The sequence below is a fragment of the Branchiostoma floridae genome, chromosome 4 (assembly GCF_000003815.2).
Source record: "Branchiostoma floridae strain S238N-H82 chromosome 4, Bfl_VNyyK, whole genome shotgun sequence".
Taxonomy (NCBI): Eukaryota; Metazoa; Chordata; class Leptocardii; order Amphioxiformes; family Branchiostomatidae; genus Branchiostoma; species Branchiostoma floridae.
In genome coordinates, this window is record NC_049982.1 from 28,217,335 (window position 1) to 28,234,692 (window position 17,358).

Below are 17,358 nucleotides of genomic sequence, written 5' to 3' on the forward strand. Positions count from 1 at the left end.
GCGTCGGATTTTGACAGCCATACGATGTTATGTTCAAAATAAAGACCACTTTTGCCCGGTCCCACGAGTGGTCGTCTTGAGTAGGTTTGACTGTATTCTGTAACACGAGGTGAGTCTTAAAGTAATATAAGTGATTCTAAAACAGCCTCGTTTTTTTGATCGAATGGGTTCGAAAATCGAATTTGGCACATACTGAAAAAGCATTATCCTCTTCAGATTTAAATATCTAAACTTGCTGTTTATCATGAATAGTTAAGTTGTACTGTACTAGTCTTTTTGGGCAACGCAAGTTCATCTTTATCCGCTAGGTACCTACGTACTGTTTTAACCGTTATTTTTAAAAACAGGATATTTTTGATCGACGCACGATGTAATAGTTTGAAAACAACTGCAATATTCTGAAAATATTGCTATCTAATGAAAATTTTGCGCGGAAGCGTACCTTTGGAGAATGACTAAAAGTACAACAAGGGTGGATTCCATGCTAATTAAACAAGTTCAAAAAAAATCAAACTTGAGCGTCAGGCACCCCTTCCACACACAAAAGGCTACCTGCAGTGTCAAGTTCAAACATCAGGAGGTCTAAATCAAACCATGTACTAAATATCATCACGATCACATATTCTGTTCTGGAGATATAGCACTGGAAACCCCCGTCCACACACTGCTACTGAAAACTCAAAACAGATGCCACAGCTGTAGAAGGCCAGATCACTCCATATAGAAAAAGGGGTGTAATTATTTTTTTTTTAAACGAACCACGAAACAGCAGCAAACGTCTAATGCGCGCTATTGCACAATGGCTCACACATTCTACCCCCATAGCAAAGGAAATCGCAATCCATTCAGAGATTCTAAAGATATCGGTCCGGAATCACAAATGATTGCTACCAAAATTAATACCTGCAATGTCTCATGCAGGTAAAAACCAACGTCCACTGACTAGGTATCCCGAAATACCATGTTTTGAAAAGCGGATATAGGTTACCCCGTGGATAAAGGTTAGCTAGCGTTACCCAACAGAGTTATGTTCAAAACGATGAATTTCTTTTTGTTGCTACAGGGCATTTACAACACTCAATTCACTGCCTCTGATTTTGGTCCTGTCTTGGGGTAAGTGAATTAGCCTGGTAGGGTCTGTTTAGTTGGAGTACTGTAAATGCATTTAAGTTCGCGGGGATTTGATTTCGCGGAAAAAAGGACTTTTCGCGGTGGATTTAAGTTTGCGGTAACACCATAGACTGCAATCTAATACCATAATAGGAAAATGTTCGCGGTGGTGAAGTGGTCACCGCTAAAACCGCGAACATTAATTCACCGTGAACATTTCTGCATTTACAGTATCCCGTTTTACAATCGTGATTATAACTTTATGCAAAAAAGGCTAATTGCCTCTGTACGTTTTACAGTAAAGATCTCAAGTTGGTAGAAATGACTTAATCCACTATAAACTCTACTTTACTTTGTCCTTGTCATCTTCTTGGAACGGTAAGCCCCGGAACGTGTGAACGCCTGTCAATATAATGTGTTCATTTTTTAATCGGTCAAAATCTGGTTTACTGTTTTTTTCATGCCCTTTTTCTCCAACCGGTCCAAGAAAAAAAAATAGAATTTACCATTACGATGAACTAGTACCCACCCCTCGTCACCGGTGTACCGAAAGTGCGAAAAGGAACGAAAAGGAACGAAAAGTTCATTTTCGCACTTTCGGTACTTTCCTTTTCGTTCCTTTTCGTTCCCTTTTGTTCCTTTTCGTTTCTTTTTGCACTTTCGGTAGACCCCTAGTCACCCATGTTCATACATCGTTTTTTCTTCTTTTTTCTATACAGGGTCTTTAATGGAATGAATCCAATTCTCATTGTCAGTGATCCAGACATGATAAAAGAGATCTTCGTGAAACAGTTTCACAACTTCGTCAATCGCCAAGTGAGTGCTATAATTTTTCCTCTCTTTCACAATTTAAGGTATTCCTGGAGAAAACAGTCATTATGCTAATAGTAATCAATTTAGAAATGTTCAACCTGATTGGTTAACCCCACGTCTGTCCAAACTGAGACCCTGAATGCTGATTGGCTGTCACACAAGAGTACCCTGTCCTGCTCAGATACTACCGACCAATGCGAGTTGACTTGCAGTTTTTTGATAGGTCTGGACTAAGCAATTAGAACTGACATCCTATTCCTAGTTTCTAGATGCATGTACTTAGAACTGTCCGTCATATATAGTAAGCGTGGTTCTTCTCAGACATAGGACCTAGCAGAAGGTCATCCATAACCAAACCTGTCTAAAGTACTTTTTTGACCTGAATGAATTGAAGTAACATCGACTATCATAATTCCACCAGGTGCCATAATACCGCCACCTCAAAACAACGTTAGTATAGAGGTCTCCCCAAGATTGTCTTGAACACCTAATGTTAAATATCCTAAATGTAATACAATTCACATATTTAGGTGTCGAAGACAATCTTGAGAAGGCCTCTATAACAACGTTTTTTGAGGTGGCGGTATAATGGCATCTGGTGGAATTATGCGAATGTTTGTTAAAGGAAACCTGTGTTAAGTACCTTTCCCGAGGGCACAATTTCAGTGGGATATGTCTCTGGGTCTAAAACCCTGCCATGACGCTGCCATGACAACAACGTCAACAACACTTCTGATCGCCAAAGTTCGCTATCTCTCAACACATCTACATATCATATCATTTCATTGGACAGAGTCAGACTACGAGACAATGAACAGGACTTCTTTGTAAGAGGGCGTAGAAAGGAGGCCGTTAACATCAGGGCACTCCAGCCATCACTGAACAGAGACGGTGGGCGTTATAAACTTCCTGGCGATTTTGACCAATTGCTGACGTCACGTATCCGCAAGATCACGTGTTAATATGAGATCATGTGTGAGTTTAGTGCGTTCTGAAGTGATTAGTCATCAGTATTGATCCTGAAGAAGGCGCCAGTGGTCTTTGGAAATATGATCCTTTGTGTTGGATCCTTTGAGCTTCCATAAACATCATCATCATCATCATCGCGGGCTGCTTGCCCGGACCAAGTGCACCCTCTACTTCCAGACGTCTCTGTCCCCCATAGCGTTCTTTAAATCCTAGACCCGCAACCCCACATCACGAGCAAGCTGGTCTATGTAGGTTAGACGGGGTCGCCCAGCATGTGTATACCAGTGTGCTGGCTTCCACAGTATGAGTTCACTAGCAAGCTCAGTTTTGTTCCTAAAGCAGTGGCCGGCAAATCTGGTCCTACGCTCCCTGATGATGGTTGATATCGCGGGAATATTGCCATACAAGAGTTCTTCATACAACAGCTTCCATGATAACACTTCTGATTGATTTCCAGCCAGAGGTACAAGACATCAACATCATGCCTCAAAAGCCGGCAGGTGTTCCAACTGAGGGACGAGGACTGGAAGAACGTGCGGGTTACTCTCACTCCTGCCTTCAGCGGCAGCAAGCTCAAGCAGGTAACGTCAACGCTTGTTCACCTTTATCCGCGGGGTAACCTATATCCGTTGTTCGTAAAAACAGGGTTTAGAGATATATTACAAATCACAATCGACTTGATAAGCCCTAATTATGTTATACGCGAAAACGTTCGATACGACTGTCCGTTCCGGGTGATAACTTTCCGTATGGCACGGGCTATAAGTTGTATCACACAGGCTCCATTCGAATGTATCGAACTGTTTCGAGCGGGACGAATGTGGTGCCGTCTAAAAATTCGAATACCTGATTCGGACGTTGGAACATTACGGTTGTAACACTTTTTGTTCGAGGGAAGCAAATTTGTTCAACTTCTGGCGCATTTCGCATCAAAACATGGGTTTTATTATTCTCAGGTGGGTATCGGCCGTCGGGCGATACTTCCCGCGGTCGGGCTGGTACCTCGGGTGATACGGAATATACCGTGTTGCATTCTATAAATTTTACAAATACCCAGTGTTATTAGAAAACAGCGGATGTAGGTTAACTTTTCGATAAAGCAGTTTACCATTCGTTGTGCTTATGCAAATAAGGTTTTTATCAACATTGCATGCTCCCATTGATTGCTTCCTGTCAGTCATTGGTGAACGTGACTAACATTTAGAAAACATAGATAACAGATAGTCGGAGTATACTTCCCCATGATTTATTTGGCTACTTAATAGAATTTTCATTAATCAGCAGTGATTGTTATAAAAGGTAACTACACGTACCTCCAAATTTTCGATGGCTATCAGTCCATCTTGATCACGGAGTGACCTAGTTCTCGCGAAAGTTGTGAGTACTAGGTCAAGACTTGCGTGGATCTTCTGCCCCTCAACCCGCCTCCTTGCGAAGTAAGGGTAAACAGGATCCACGCAAGTCTTGACCTAGTTCTCACAACTCTCGCGAGAACTAGGTTACTCCGTGATCAAGATGGACTGATAGCAATCGAAAATTTGGAGGTACGTGAGTTTACCTTTCAAAAATTACTCACTGATTGATAAAAATTCTATTAATTCAACGATTTATCTGGCATCTTTAATTCCTTGACCCATTACTCTAGAATCACTGCCAGTTGATAAATTACTAAATATACCAACTCTAAATTGCTCTTCCTGTCACTCCCCTTATTCTGGGACCTTTTTAACTACTTCCTATAATTACTCCATGTGGAAATTGCTATGGAAGCACATACAGGCAGACAATATTTCTTCAACACCCTGTTCATATATCCATTGAGATAAAAACCAATTCACAATCCAACTACACATACACTGGTCAAAGGTGTTATAGGCCTTAAAAAACATAGACAATACCTGTCAAGGGATATTGTTAGGGCTATAAAGTCAACAGAAAGTGCTTCTAAATTACAATATTTGGAAATACTGTCGTTGTTTTCAAAATATTGCACTGCCCGTCGACTTGATATCCCATGCTACCCTGTTTAAAAAAAAACAACGAATATAGGTTGCCCCGCGGATAAAAGGTGAACTTGTGTTAATCGTTCATTAATCACATAAACAAACAAACACACAATACATATATGTCACTCTAACAGTTTATTCCAGAAATGAGCCCGAATCACACTTTTTGGCTACACCCTAAGGATGGAAGCGTTTTGTCATGTGATTAATAAAGCAGCTGATGCCGTGTTTCCAGATGATAGCAGCGATGAACAGCTGTGCTGACCAGCTCGTGGAGAATCTCAACAGCTTCGCGACAACAAAGGAGTCTTTTGATGCCAAGGAGTAAGAAACAACAAATATTCTTATTTTTCTAAACTTTTCAGAAATATACAAATTGAATATCATAAACTCCTACTAAAGTGAGATGGCAAAATACATTTTCAGAGTACCTCATCCACCAGGTTCTTACTGTTTTTCAAAGAGGTTGTAACTAGATTTGATACAATTTTGCTAACTTAAGCTTGTGTTATTCTATTCATTTTGCGGGAACTTAATTTCGTAGAATTGGAAGTTTTCAGTTTTTTCTTAAAATTTTGCGGTTAAAATAATTCTGTTGTTTACTAATGCATGCTTGCTGTGTCATGATTTTGGATTGGAGAGCGAAAATATTTCCAAACTTACAGTGGTCAAATGGCGTGTCAAACGTAGGTGAAAAACATTGGCTAACTTGCTGACATGATCTGCAAATGACTTCATTACTTGAAAATGACAAAAATGTACTTTCATTAGCTTCGAAGGACACTGATTCAAAACTGTAAATTTCAGAAGAGATATTTTAGCTTGAATGCGGATCTCGTAGTCATACATTGTGTATTTTGAATGTCTAATTGGAATTATTATAATTAAAAATTCCAGAGTGACAGCTGCATACAGCATGGATGTCACTGCTAGAACAATCTTTGGAGCTGAGGTCAACTCACAACAGGATCCACAAAACCCTGTTATCGTCCACGCCAAGAGAGCATTCAACCCCAACTTTAACAACCCGCTGATGTGGCTTTGGAGTGAGTAAAATTCGGACTTGAAACGTACTGTTTTCTTCGTAGCAACTGACGTATAATTGTAATCATTCGTTTTTTTTTTCATTTTGCCGCCTTAGCGGCAAAATGCTCTGAGGCCAGAGTAGTCGCCGTTGTGATGTTGAGATGTTGAGATGTTGTGATGTTGAGATGAACGGACCTGTTCAATATCTGCTAAGAATTTGTATACTTCTTAAAAGCTTTGTCATGAGTCATTGTTTGTGGTCCGTAATTGCCCTGATATTTCATTGAATTTAATAAATGAAGTATGATATTCCTTAGATTGGTGCAGCATATCATCAAATAATTGCTTTAACATTTAATCCCGCATTAGCAATTCATAAAGATGAAATGTTTTCCAAATAAATCGAATATATATACATAACACTTACATATAGCGTCCCAGAGGCCCTTGCGAATATTCATAATTTGATCCGCGAAAACCAACGGGAGGGGGCCATACTTCGACAGCCGTTCTAGGTGGATGCGCATGGCTTTTGTCATTGTACATTTTACAGTGAACTCATCAAAAACAAGTTAAGATCTTGTATACATCCATAGAACTGTAATTAAAGCTTTACAGATATATATTTCATTTAATGGTAGCGTTCCGCACTGTACTTTGACAGCGCACGAAACTTACGGCAGGTTTTCGGCTTGCGTCCTAGCAGAACGTTCCAACACAAAAAAGGGGTCCAAACTCCGACATAGTAACAACCAGACAATCGCCGTGCATTTTTAAACATCTTATGCAAATAGAATAGCACTAAACGTTTTCATTACTATTTATTTGTACCAAATATGGGTCATATTTTGTATAACGCGACTTATTCAAATACGGTGCGTTAAAACGTTTACCTCTCATGGTGAGACCAACTTGCCGCAAAACGGCGGCGCAGTGTTTACGTCGGACTGTGTACTTCTCACTATGCTGTGATAGCATAGTTTATTTTTCGCTTTTCGGCTTCCTTGATTGCGTTTCATCCTGTCTTCTGGCAGCAGCAATGGCTACAGGATTTTTTAGTCGGTAGGGATTGATTTTTCTTGAATGTTTGTCGCTCTACGGACGGGTTGACTAAGTTCATCGTGTTGAGCATCGCTCGCCCGCTGGCGTGCGTGATAGTAAAATGGCAGGGCCCCGACTGGGTGAACTTGTGGCATCATTTAGCTCCGTTTATCCAACCCAGTTAAAGGCAAGACACAGCCTGATTTGCAGAGCTACGGTCCGTGCGACTCGTGCGACCCGGGTTCGAGTCCAGGGGAAGGGTGATTTTCAATTGTTCTTGTTTCCTTTTTGACATCTATTTAATATAAACAATAGTTTCAGCACATTCCAATAACTAGAAAAAAGCGTTTACACACGCAAACCTAGGCAAAATGCCAGCTTTTTTAAAGCACTTGTTTTATTTGTTTTTGATGTGCATCTGCATTCATTTTGATTATAAGGAAGAAGTGGTGTGATAAGATACTTGGAGAACTGGAACAAAATGTTACAATCGTGACAACCTTCCATTGTCATTTCAACAGTGGTGTTTCCCAACATCGCGAAGCCCCTTTTCGAGACCTTTAATTACCACCCCTTTACCACGAGGGACGTTACCGACTTCTTCTACGGAGTCATGGAGCAGCTTCTGGCAATGAAGAAAACTGATGGAGGCAAAGTAGGGATATCGACACGTTGTCCTTCCACATAATACCCAGTAACGCTGCTTCACTTTTATTCGAGGGATAACCTATATCCGTTGTTTTCAAATACTATCATAATATTTTTGAACTTTGAAGCCACAGTCGGTTGACTAGACATTCATGAATATATTATTTTGAAAAAAAAAATGCAGTTTGAAACCACCGTCCATGGATCTGATATCCCTATATTGATAGATACCCTGTTCTTCAACAAACGAATATAGGTTACCCTGCGAATAAAAGTGAACTACAATGATACACATTGGGTTTACATCAGGTGCTATAGGAGATACCTTAACTGGACTGCATGCATGTGCCAAATCGATCAGTAAAATTACACAGACTTTGAGAAGTTGTACCAATTCTCCCTACCGATTTTGCACGCATATTAAGTCCAGATGAGCCACACAAAATGGCCACGCCTGGAATATTACTCAATCTCAGTTTCGATACAAAATGACGGAATATAAAACATAATGTCGAAAAGCCTATTCAACAGTATGCATGTTGACTCATGTGAAAAAAAAACTCTGATTATCTTTTTGTGATGTTCTTAGGGACGTGTCGACCTGCTCCAGATAATGATAGATGCACACCAGGAAAGCGACGATGGCAGCACAAGTGGACCCAAAGTGGTCGGGAAAAGACAACGTATGTACTCTTAATAGTGTTACGGCTCGATCTCATTGGCGTAGATCGTCATGCGTTTTTAATTTGATAGAAGACTATGACAGAACTTAACACCAACTGATTCTAATGTAGCTTTTTTTCAGTAACATCTGAATCTTCTAAACTATCCCGTTATTAACGCTAGTTCACCTTTATCCGTTGGGTAACCTATATCCGTTGCTTTCAAAAACAGGGTATTTGAGGATATCACGTCGACGGACGTTGCTTTCAAATTGCAAATTTTCAGTATGATGCAGTAAAAAACTACCACCTGTCGGCTTGATGTGCCTAAACACCCTGTTTTTGAAAAACAACGGATATAGGTTACCCCGCGGATAAAGGTGAACTAGCGTTACTTTTGTCAATGCCATTTAGAGTGCGAGGGTTCAACTCAATGTGAATAGTTGGAGGGTGTGTAATGCACTGTTTTTATGTCATTCCTGTCGTACCTTTGATAATTGATACGGGTCTCCTAATTGGTTATTTCTTTGGTTTATCACACGTGCTGTTGCTTTTAAGTTGTATCAAATGGTTTTCCATAGAACCACTCGAATGCACTTTGCATTGCACTGAGTGCGCCAAAGATTTGAAGACCAGATTTTGTTGTATATGCTAGATGCGGCGGGATTTTCTAACCCTTAAACTGCCAGAGTTTCAGCCCTATAAAATGCTATCAGTGCCAGGGTTGACTGCTGACCTCTAAAACGAAACCCCCAAACAAGGCCGAAGTTCCTAACTTCCGGGGTTCGTGCGCTACACGCGCGCAAAGCTGCTACTTCGGGGGAATACGCTATCCCGGATATATCCGAGCTTGCATTTAATTGGCAGTTTAAGGGTTTTAAGACACCTGAGATTTTCATCTGATTGAAATGTCTGTTTTCTTGGCTGAGTATTACATAGGGCCACAACAAATAAATTTTATGGATGGCATCCTCTGCAGACTGAAACAATAGTGAGATAGGGCCAAAAAAAGATGGATAAAAAACAAGATGGCAAAATTGTCCAAATATACGCAATAAACATTGTAGTAAAAACAAGAAGCGACGAAACGTGGTATCACAAGGCACTCATTCCTGTATTCAAGAGACGTGAACTACTGTAGTAAAGGTGACACTATGAAATCAGGCGAAAATTGATGCGCGCGCTGATCATCCATAAAATTTACTTGCTGTAGCCTAGATATAAAAGACAAACGACGCCCGATCCAACTTGTGGTCAGACTGGCACTATTAAATCTAATTATATTGCCATTATTATTGATACTGAAATCTTGAACTTTATACTTTTTTGTGATTTCAGCTTTAACCAGAGATGACATTGTTGGAAACGGAATCGGCTTCTTTTCGGGAGCTTTTGAGACCGTCTCAATCACCATGTCCTTCGCGTTGTACCACCTGGCGCTCGATCAGGAGGTCCAGGACAGAGCCAGGCAGGAGATCAGAGAAGTTGCCGGAAGCGAAGTACGTTTCTTATGTTTTAATGTTTTCATACTTTTTCGTGTTCTTCATTGACAATTCTCAAAAGGTATACCGATCTGATCTAATCAAGGTTTTTTTTAAATGACCTGGTTGTCTTACTGTCTGATCACCAGTTAATGTCCAAGAAATTATCCTAAATGTTACTATTAGTAAATAACAAAACATCTGGTCAAATAATTTAGGATTACTTTGTGGTAGAAAGGGTATTGGTATATGTTCCGATGCGTTAACGGCAACTAATACACCGTGTGACGGTTGACACTAAGACACCGTAATACGCTGTAATACACCTTATAACTTTACTACTACTACTACAGTAACTACTAATACACCGTATGGCGGTTGACACGAAGACACCGTAATACGGTGTATTGCAGCGTATGACTTTACTACTACTACTACTACTACTACTTTTACTACTACTATCACGACTACTTTGTGGTTTACATGGTGAGGTTGACTACTATTACTACTGCTAGTAATATATACTACTACAGAACTACTGATAAATACTATTATTATCATTATTACTACTAGTACTACTATGTTATGGTTTACAGGGTGAGGTTGGCTATGAGGCGGTCCAGAAGATGTCTTACCTCGAGATGTGCATCATGGAGACCCTTCGTCTCTACCCTCTTGTATCCAAGTATGTTTTATCAATATACATTTGTAGCTGTGGTGTACTAAATATCATTAGCTACGAGGTGTGACTGGAGTAGTGTACTACATATTACATAGATACGAGGGGTGACAAATAATTTTGCAGCCTCACCCAGAAATAAGAAACACTTTTCTGAATATCTATAACTACCAAAAATCAAACCATTGCCATCATTACTCTTCAAAACACAATATTTTCCTTAAGAGTTTATGTGAGTCCCGCAACTAAAATTTGATCGTCATCTTACTGAAAACTTGGACTATGTAATTGTTATAACTTAGTTACCTGTACGAACTGCATACGTGTAGTTATACCTTTATCTCACGTGAAGAGCTTATACAAAGTTTATATATAAATGCTGTACAGCTGACATTGGAGGTTCCGTTACGTACTTTGTACAAAATACAGTTGGCACAAAAATGCTGAGTTCGCACGTCAAAGTTTGTTGTAGGTAACGGTACATACGGAATATTTGTACCATTATGTGTTCACTGTTATATGTGTCCTTTTAGCATCCAGAGGGTTGCTAATGAAGAGGCCAGGCTGAAGTGGATCACCGTCCCCAAGGGTATGCGTGTAATGGTCCCCGCCATCGCCATTCACTATGATCCTGCTCGCTGGAACGAACCGAGGAAGTTCAACCCCGAAAGGTTTGTTTGTATAAGCCTTTCACGCTAGTTACCACGCACGCGCGGGTGAAAGCTTACTCTGGGTAATATGTTAAAGTTGAAAGCCCCCACAAAATCAACATTCCGCCATTTTGCAGGCCCCATTACGTTTCGGACATTGTGACACAAATAGAAACAATGGTAGAGACGAGACTGTTTACGTTTGAAGGCCTTCAACTTTGACATAAAAATTTATTACCCAAAGTTCCTTTCACTCGCGCGTGCGTGGTAACTAGTGTGAAAAGGCTTATTGCATTATAACCTTGACTGAACCGCCTCGTGGCAAAACACACTAGGTTTGTACTGAAGGGTACAAGTTGAATATTCTGACAGAATTATTTGATCCAATCACCTTTTCTATAAGTGTGTTGGGTTCTTTTATGTGCTTGAGATGTGGCTCTCCTTAGATATGGGACATCCATTTAACGTAATGTTTGACTGAAAAAGTATTTTTCAAGCCTCAGTTTTGCCTCAGTGTGAGAAAAACATTGTTAACTAAATTTGATAGGACACTTTTTCACACTTGTGCATTACAATATTGCATTTAAGTTGTGTGTTGACTTTTTGGCTTAGGTATATATAGTTTGTCCCAGTGGACTGCCGGATATTGCGGAGGTACCCCTCGACAATGAGGACGCAGCGTCTACATGTATTTGCTGCCGGGTACCGGGTTAATATTATGTCGGAAAAAACATCCAAGGGCCTGGCCGTGCCCCAAAATAGCTTGGGAGTCAAGCTACGTAGGAATCAAGCCCGAAAGTGCAGAAAACAGGCTGTGAACTACCGAGGGAACCCTTTTTTTCATTTAGGACTGTAGCATTAGTTGACGTTGAACTTGATGTGTGATCTTTAGCATTATCTGCTTAAAGTACATAGATGTCAGTATAACTCTTTTTTATTGTCGAAGGTTCACGAAGGAAGAGAGGGAGAAGCGGAACCCGATGGATTGGCTGCCCTTCGGGGTGGGGCCGCGGAACTGCATCGGGATGAGGCTGGCTCTGTTGGAGCTGAAGGTTGGACTGGCCAGGGCGCTGATGAAGTACCGCTTTGTGACTGGACCCGAGACTGTGAGTCACTTAAGCTACATTTTGCAACGAGGGCGCGCGGGCGGACACATGTACAGTACACACTGCCAAAAATGCTTTTTTCTTGTTTATCTTATTTTGCTTCCTCACAGAAAATTTATCCTCCAGGAAGAAAATTATTCTGTTCCCAAGAAATCTTGGGAAATGTGCATGTCCATGGGGCAAGCAAATTTTTGCTTGTTAAGTTTTTGAGACAATTTGAGATTTTGTTTTCTTGTATTTGCAAAAATGCTTTTTTCTCACAGGAAATTTATCTTCCAGGAAGAAAAATCTTGTACTTCGTAAGAGTTGAATCTGCTTAGAAAAATCTGGTTTGCTTATATCTCTAGAATTTTTTTTGCAGTTTCTCGTTTTGCTTGAAGTTTATTCTGCATTTTCTTCCTGCAAGAATATTTTTCTTCATATAAGATTTGTGCATGGAGTAAGCAAAACAAAACAAAAATTATTTTTGGTAGTGCACACATACACACACCCAAACACCCAAACATTCAAATGCACACAAACACATATATGCACTCATACACACACAAATTAATAAAAAATAATAATTCACCACCTTTTACCTAATAATACATGCATGTCCAGTACTTCACCATTATTGTTTATTGAAAACTAACGATGACCATCAAACCAATCATGCAACCATTGTAGCATGTTGGTTTAAAAGGGAAACTAAATTTAGTTTTGCTTTAATTTCATCAGCATTCCTTTGATTTTTTAGTTTTAAGTTATACACTCCTTCGTAAGGACCACCTGGTCACTGTAATCACTATTTGATGGCCCCTTAGATTTTTTTGTCAAAAACAATAAAAATCTTTCTTGATAAAGTTGAACTGTAATTTTCAACACAAAAATGGTATTACCCAAATTTTCGGATAATCTATTGCTGCTGTGTCGTCAATCAGCTGATATCAGAGCTTTTCAACAATCCCTGTATAGAGACGGAGGACGCCATAGACTTCTTGTAAATTATCACGTTTGCTATTTGCATAACGTGACGTCACAACAGCATTGGATTGTGCATTCCTTGACAGAGACTAGAGCTGACCAGTCGAAAAGTTCTTTATGTCCAATTTTGTGTTGGAAATTACAGTTCAACTTTTGTATCCAAAATGACTTCTACCATCACAGATGAACTTTCAAGCTGATACGAATCTTGTCTATAACGCCAGTTCACCTTAATCCGCGGGGTAACCTAGATTCGTTTTTTTAACAAAATTGGTATTTACTGAGATTTCCGGTCAACGACGTGGGTTTCAAATGTCAACATGTTCAAAACATTGCAATGTGAAAGTACCTTCCATCGACTTAACGATTCCCAAATACCCTATGTTTATGTACAACGGATATAGGTTACTCTGCGAATAAAGGTGAACTAACGTTATAGTGACAACCTGTTTACATAGACCATTAGGTCCCTTCAGTGGTCTTATTGGTCTGTTTTGACGGTAGTTAGTATTTTCTCCATCTATCGATTCTCTATGATATTGCATGATAAAGTTTGGCTTTGACACTTGTCACTCAATGAGTTGAAATGCCTGCATCTCTTCCACCCTCCCAGGTCCCTGTGAAGCTGAACAAGTGGAAAACGTTCCCCACCCCTATGGAACCCATTCGTCTGAGGGTGGAGCCAGTGGACTGATTCTTCGGAATATGAATAAGCTCCCGAATCCTTGTTTCATTTTCACGAACGTTTCGGTGACCGTCTGTCACCTTTCTTAGCGCAGTTCTGACTGGTTTAGATGTTCATTGTAAAGGTAAGGGCACAACCCGCCGTACATTCAAATACGTGCTGTCTACGTGCCAAAACGTAGGCAATCTTTTGAATCCGTAAGTGGTAAGTACCGACTCCGTACGAACTCGTAGGGAATCCGACGGATTTTTGAGCACGCAGACACGCTGTAGAACTTAACGTGCAGGCGAAACTTTGTGTGCCATCGGGCTGCGGATTCGCCCGCCGTTCTTGCTAGTACGGGCGACGCACCTGTCCTGTACAGCCTAAACGTTTTAAGAAATACGTGGTGGACGTGGCCTCCAAAAAAACGTACGGACAAATTGCACGTACGGCGGGTTGTGCCCTTAGCTTAAGGGGCAGATATATACATGTAGCTGTTCATATGTAAATAACGTTGTGAACACATCTGTAAACAGCGGCACCTATAGCTGCAGTACAATGTATATCAGTACCAGACAGAAATGCCCCGAGGAAGGACATGGGCGAAATTAAGCAAGGATTGTGAAAAAAACATTTTTTTTGTTTTATTTAGTGTCCTACCAACCTGCAGGTAATTGAATTTATTATTCACAGGTGTTTCACAAAAGTACATACATTTACATGTAGCCAACCATGACCTCCCAGGGATCGCAACCTGTCCCAACCACCCCAAAACTGCAAGGCCATCTGTGGTTGGTTATTGAGTTGGCCTAAACATTGGTTGATGATCTGCACAATCCGTCGATGAAATTCATTCTGAAGCAATTGGAAAAGACATTTTCTGCTTGGATGCGATCAGAAGAAATAGCTGTATCTAGAATGATGAATGCCAGGTTACTCCCCAAAGTACCACTAGTTGGAAAGTGCTTTGTCGGGGGTTAAAGTCGTGGGAAGGTTATTAATGCATAACAGGATCCTCATATTCAGTGATCATCTGATGAACATTGTTGGTCGAAATTTCATTTCTGGGAATAATTCCAATACGATTTCGGTCATTGCAGAAAGCACTATACACTCTAGTTATAGTTGTTGGTCGCTTGAGCTATTTATAAAAATTCTATGGATGATTTAGGGTAATTTTGGTAATGTGGCAGTTCTTTTATATTGTTTGCATCTCTTTTGATTGATATCGATATTTGGCATGTTCGGTTTTGGTGTGTAATCGACATTCTTTCTAGGATATATTGACTGCTGTGCGTATATTATTTCAGCAGAGGTATCTAATGACTAAAGTTACACTTGATTTGAACCTAAATATGTAAAATATAGGTATACAGCTTCATAGAAAATTAACATTACCTACAACTCAGAACTTCATCAGAAACTGTTTTAGCAGTAATAGCAGAATTATCTTAATAATATTTGAATTTTTATATTTGTCTAAAACTAAATTAAATGTTTATATATGCATCTTACTAAAAGCTACTAATCGTTCATATGCTTGTCTGCATGCTCAAAATACTAATACACAATTGAGGGAAGATTGTAATAAAGTTCGCAAAATCTTAGTAGATATATGATATGATATGATATGATATGGTATAATATGATATGATATGATATGACATGAGTGATTTGTTTCAGGTTTATACGTTTGATTTTTTTCCGTTATATGATATAGATGCTGGTGAAGACATTATAATCTGCAATAATAATGCATTTAGCTTTGCAAGTATTAAAAACTATTAACTAAATATGATTGTGTTTCTTTCACATTTCTAGAACTAGATAAGGAACTATGGATAGTAAGCTTTCAGTTGGTCAGCTGTGCTGTTTAGGTATCGAAAACTAGAAATTGTGTACGATTTAGGAGTACATTTCTCTCGTATAAAGTACTATATACAGTTTAATTGTCAATACAATACAACTGCACTTTCAGGGTACACCTTTTATGCAACAATTCTCAAAATGTTTTTGCAACAAATTTAGTTTGGAAATAGATAGTAAATCCACACGGTTTATGCTAATTAACATAACTAAGCTGTACCGAGTCATTGCATGATTGGTGAATGATAGGAAGTTTATATTATTCGCATTCGTTTTTCGAGCATTAGACAAGAAGCTCGCAAAGAGCTTATGGAGGTCTTCTGCTCTAACAATGCACATACAATGACACACAAAAGTAACAAAATTGAGATTATAACGAAACGTATAACTTAAGATGACATGAACATAAACGTCATTTTGCAACATAAGAATAACATAAATACTAACAACAAAAACGGGCTAAAGCGCATACAAGGCTGGCATTACCAATCAATTTCAAATCAGATTAAGTAAATCTTCCGGTCATTTTGATGAAATTGAAAACATAGTCAAAGATGTTACAATTTATCGAGTGTGGAAGGAAAGGGCTGCCCATAGTGAGAAGGGTGCATAAAGTATTGTCAGATGAGTTAAGGGGGTCAGGCGAGAGTAATTCTTCTAGGTTTAAACGGGATATGGAGTGCAACATATGAATCCTTTCGCTATTGTATAGTTCGCAGTGCAACAAGTAGTGCTCAGTTGTCTCGTTTGAATTCCCACATTCACAAGTAGGGCTAGTTATACAATGGTGTTTGAATAGGTGTGAGTTAAGCTGGCTGAAGTCGAGTCTGAGTCTAGTCAAGTGAACTGCAGGGCGTCCGTGGCCATGGGAGTAGTGGGTGTGTCTGGGCGGGCTGTCAAAGAAAGACTCTAGTTCTCTTTTAAAAATACTAATAGATGGTGATGTTTTGGCGGACAAAGGAAGTTGACTCCAGGAGAAAACTGCGGCAGGTAAGAAGGATCTTTTGTACTTTTCGGTTCTTAGGGCAATAGGGAGGTAGTTCTGGTCATCTCGAAGGCCATAAGGGGTGGAATCACGGATAAGTGGAGGTACCAGTTCATGGAGATAATTTGGTGCAGAGCCACTGGCCATTTTATAGAAGTGAATAAGTACATGCTTTTCCCGTCTGGTGGCAAGTGTGTCCCAACCGACCTCCGTTAAGATGCGGCTGTGATTCGTCCCCCTTAGTGCACCCGTGCAGACCTTAGCCGCGGACACCTGTACTGATTCGAGTGAGTCAGAGTCTTTCTAAAGAATACCGCACCAGGCGACGTTGGCATACTCAATCAAGGGACGTATCATGGCTTTGTACAGAGTCTCGAGTGTTTTCCGTGGGACAAAGCAAGAAATTCTTTTCAGTAGATTTATGCGTTTCATTGCTTTCGTCACCAGGATTGACACGTGAAGTGACCATGATAGGTCTCTAGTGAGATGTAGGCCAAGGTGTTTGTGGGATTCGACTTCAGTGAGCTGAACACCTTTAAAGTATAAGGGGGGATGTCGAACTTTGTTTTTCTTCAGGGAGAACGTCATCAATACTGTTTTTTGGGGATTGAATGTAACAAGCCACTGAGCAGCCCATTCCGAAACTGAGGTGAGATCACGGTTTAACCTGTCCGCTGAGGCAA

At 40.0% G+C, this 17,358-nt stretch overlaps 1 protein-coding gene across 1 annotated transcript; it reads left to right on the forward strand.

Moving 5' to 3' along the window:
- The first annotated feature begins 1,906 nt into the window (after positions 1–1,906).
- LOC118414740 (cytochrome P450 3A19-like) lies at positions 1,907–14,004 on the forward strand. The gene is made up of 11 exons (XM_035818951.1): positions 1,907–1,926; positions 3,350–3,473; positions 5,134–5,222; positions 5,796–5,944; positions 7,487–7,620; positions 8,203–8,296; positions 9,614–9,774; positions 10,353–10,441; positions 10,969–11,106; positions 12,032–12,191; positions 13,771–14,004. Exons 3-11 carry the CDS (start codon positions 5,134–5,136, stop codon positions 13,849–13,851), a joined length of 1,095 nt encoding a protein of 364 aa, XP_035674844.1. The 5' UTR covers positions 1,907–1,926; positions 3,350–3,473; the 3' UTR covers positions 13,852–14,004.
- Positions 14,005–17,358: the final 3,354 nt, after the last annotated feature.

What these genes read in the sequence shown, in the direction of transcription:
- LOC118414740 (XM_035818951.1), top strand. Translation starts at nt 5,134, where the DNA reads ATGATAGCAGCGATGAACAGCTGTGCTGACCAGCTCGTGGAGAATCTC. An exon ending in CCCGCTGATGTGGCTTTGGA is followed by an intron (nt 5,945 to 7,486) that starts GTGAGTAAAATT and finishes TCATTTCAACAG; the next exon opens with TGGTGTTTCCCAACATCGCG. An exon ending in AGGAAGTTCAACCCCGAAAG is followed by an intron (nt 11,107 to 12,031) that starts GTTTGTTTGTAT and finishes TTATTGTCGAAG; the next exon opens with GTTCACGAAGGAAGAGAGGG.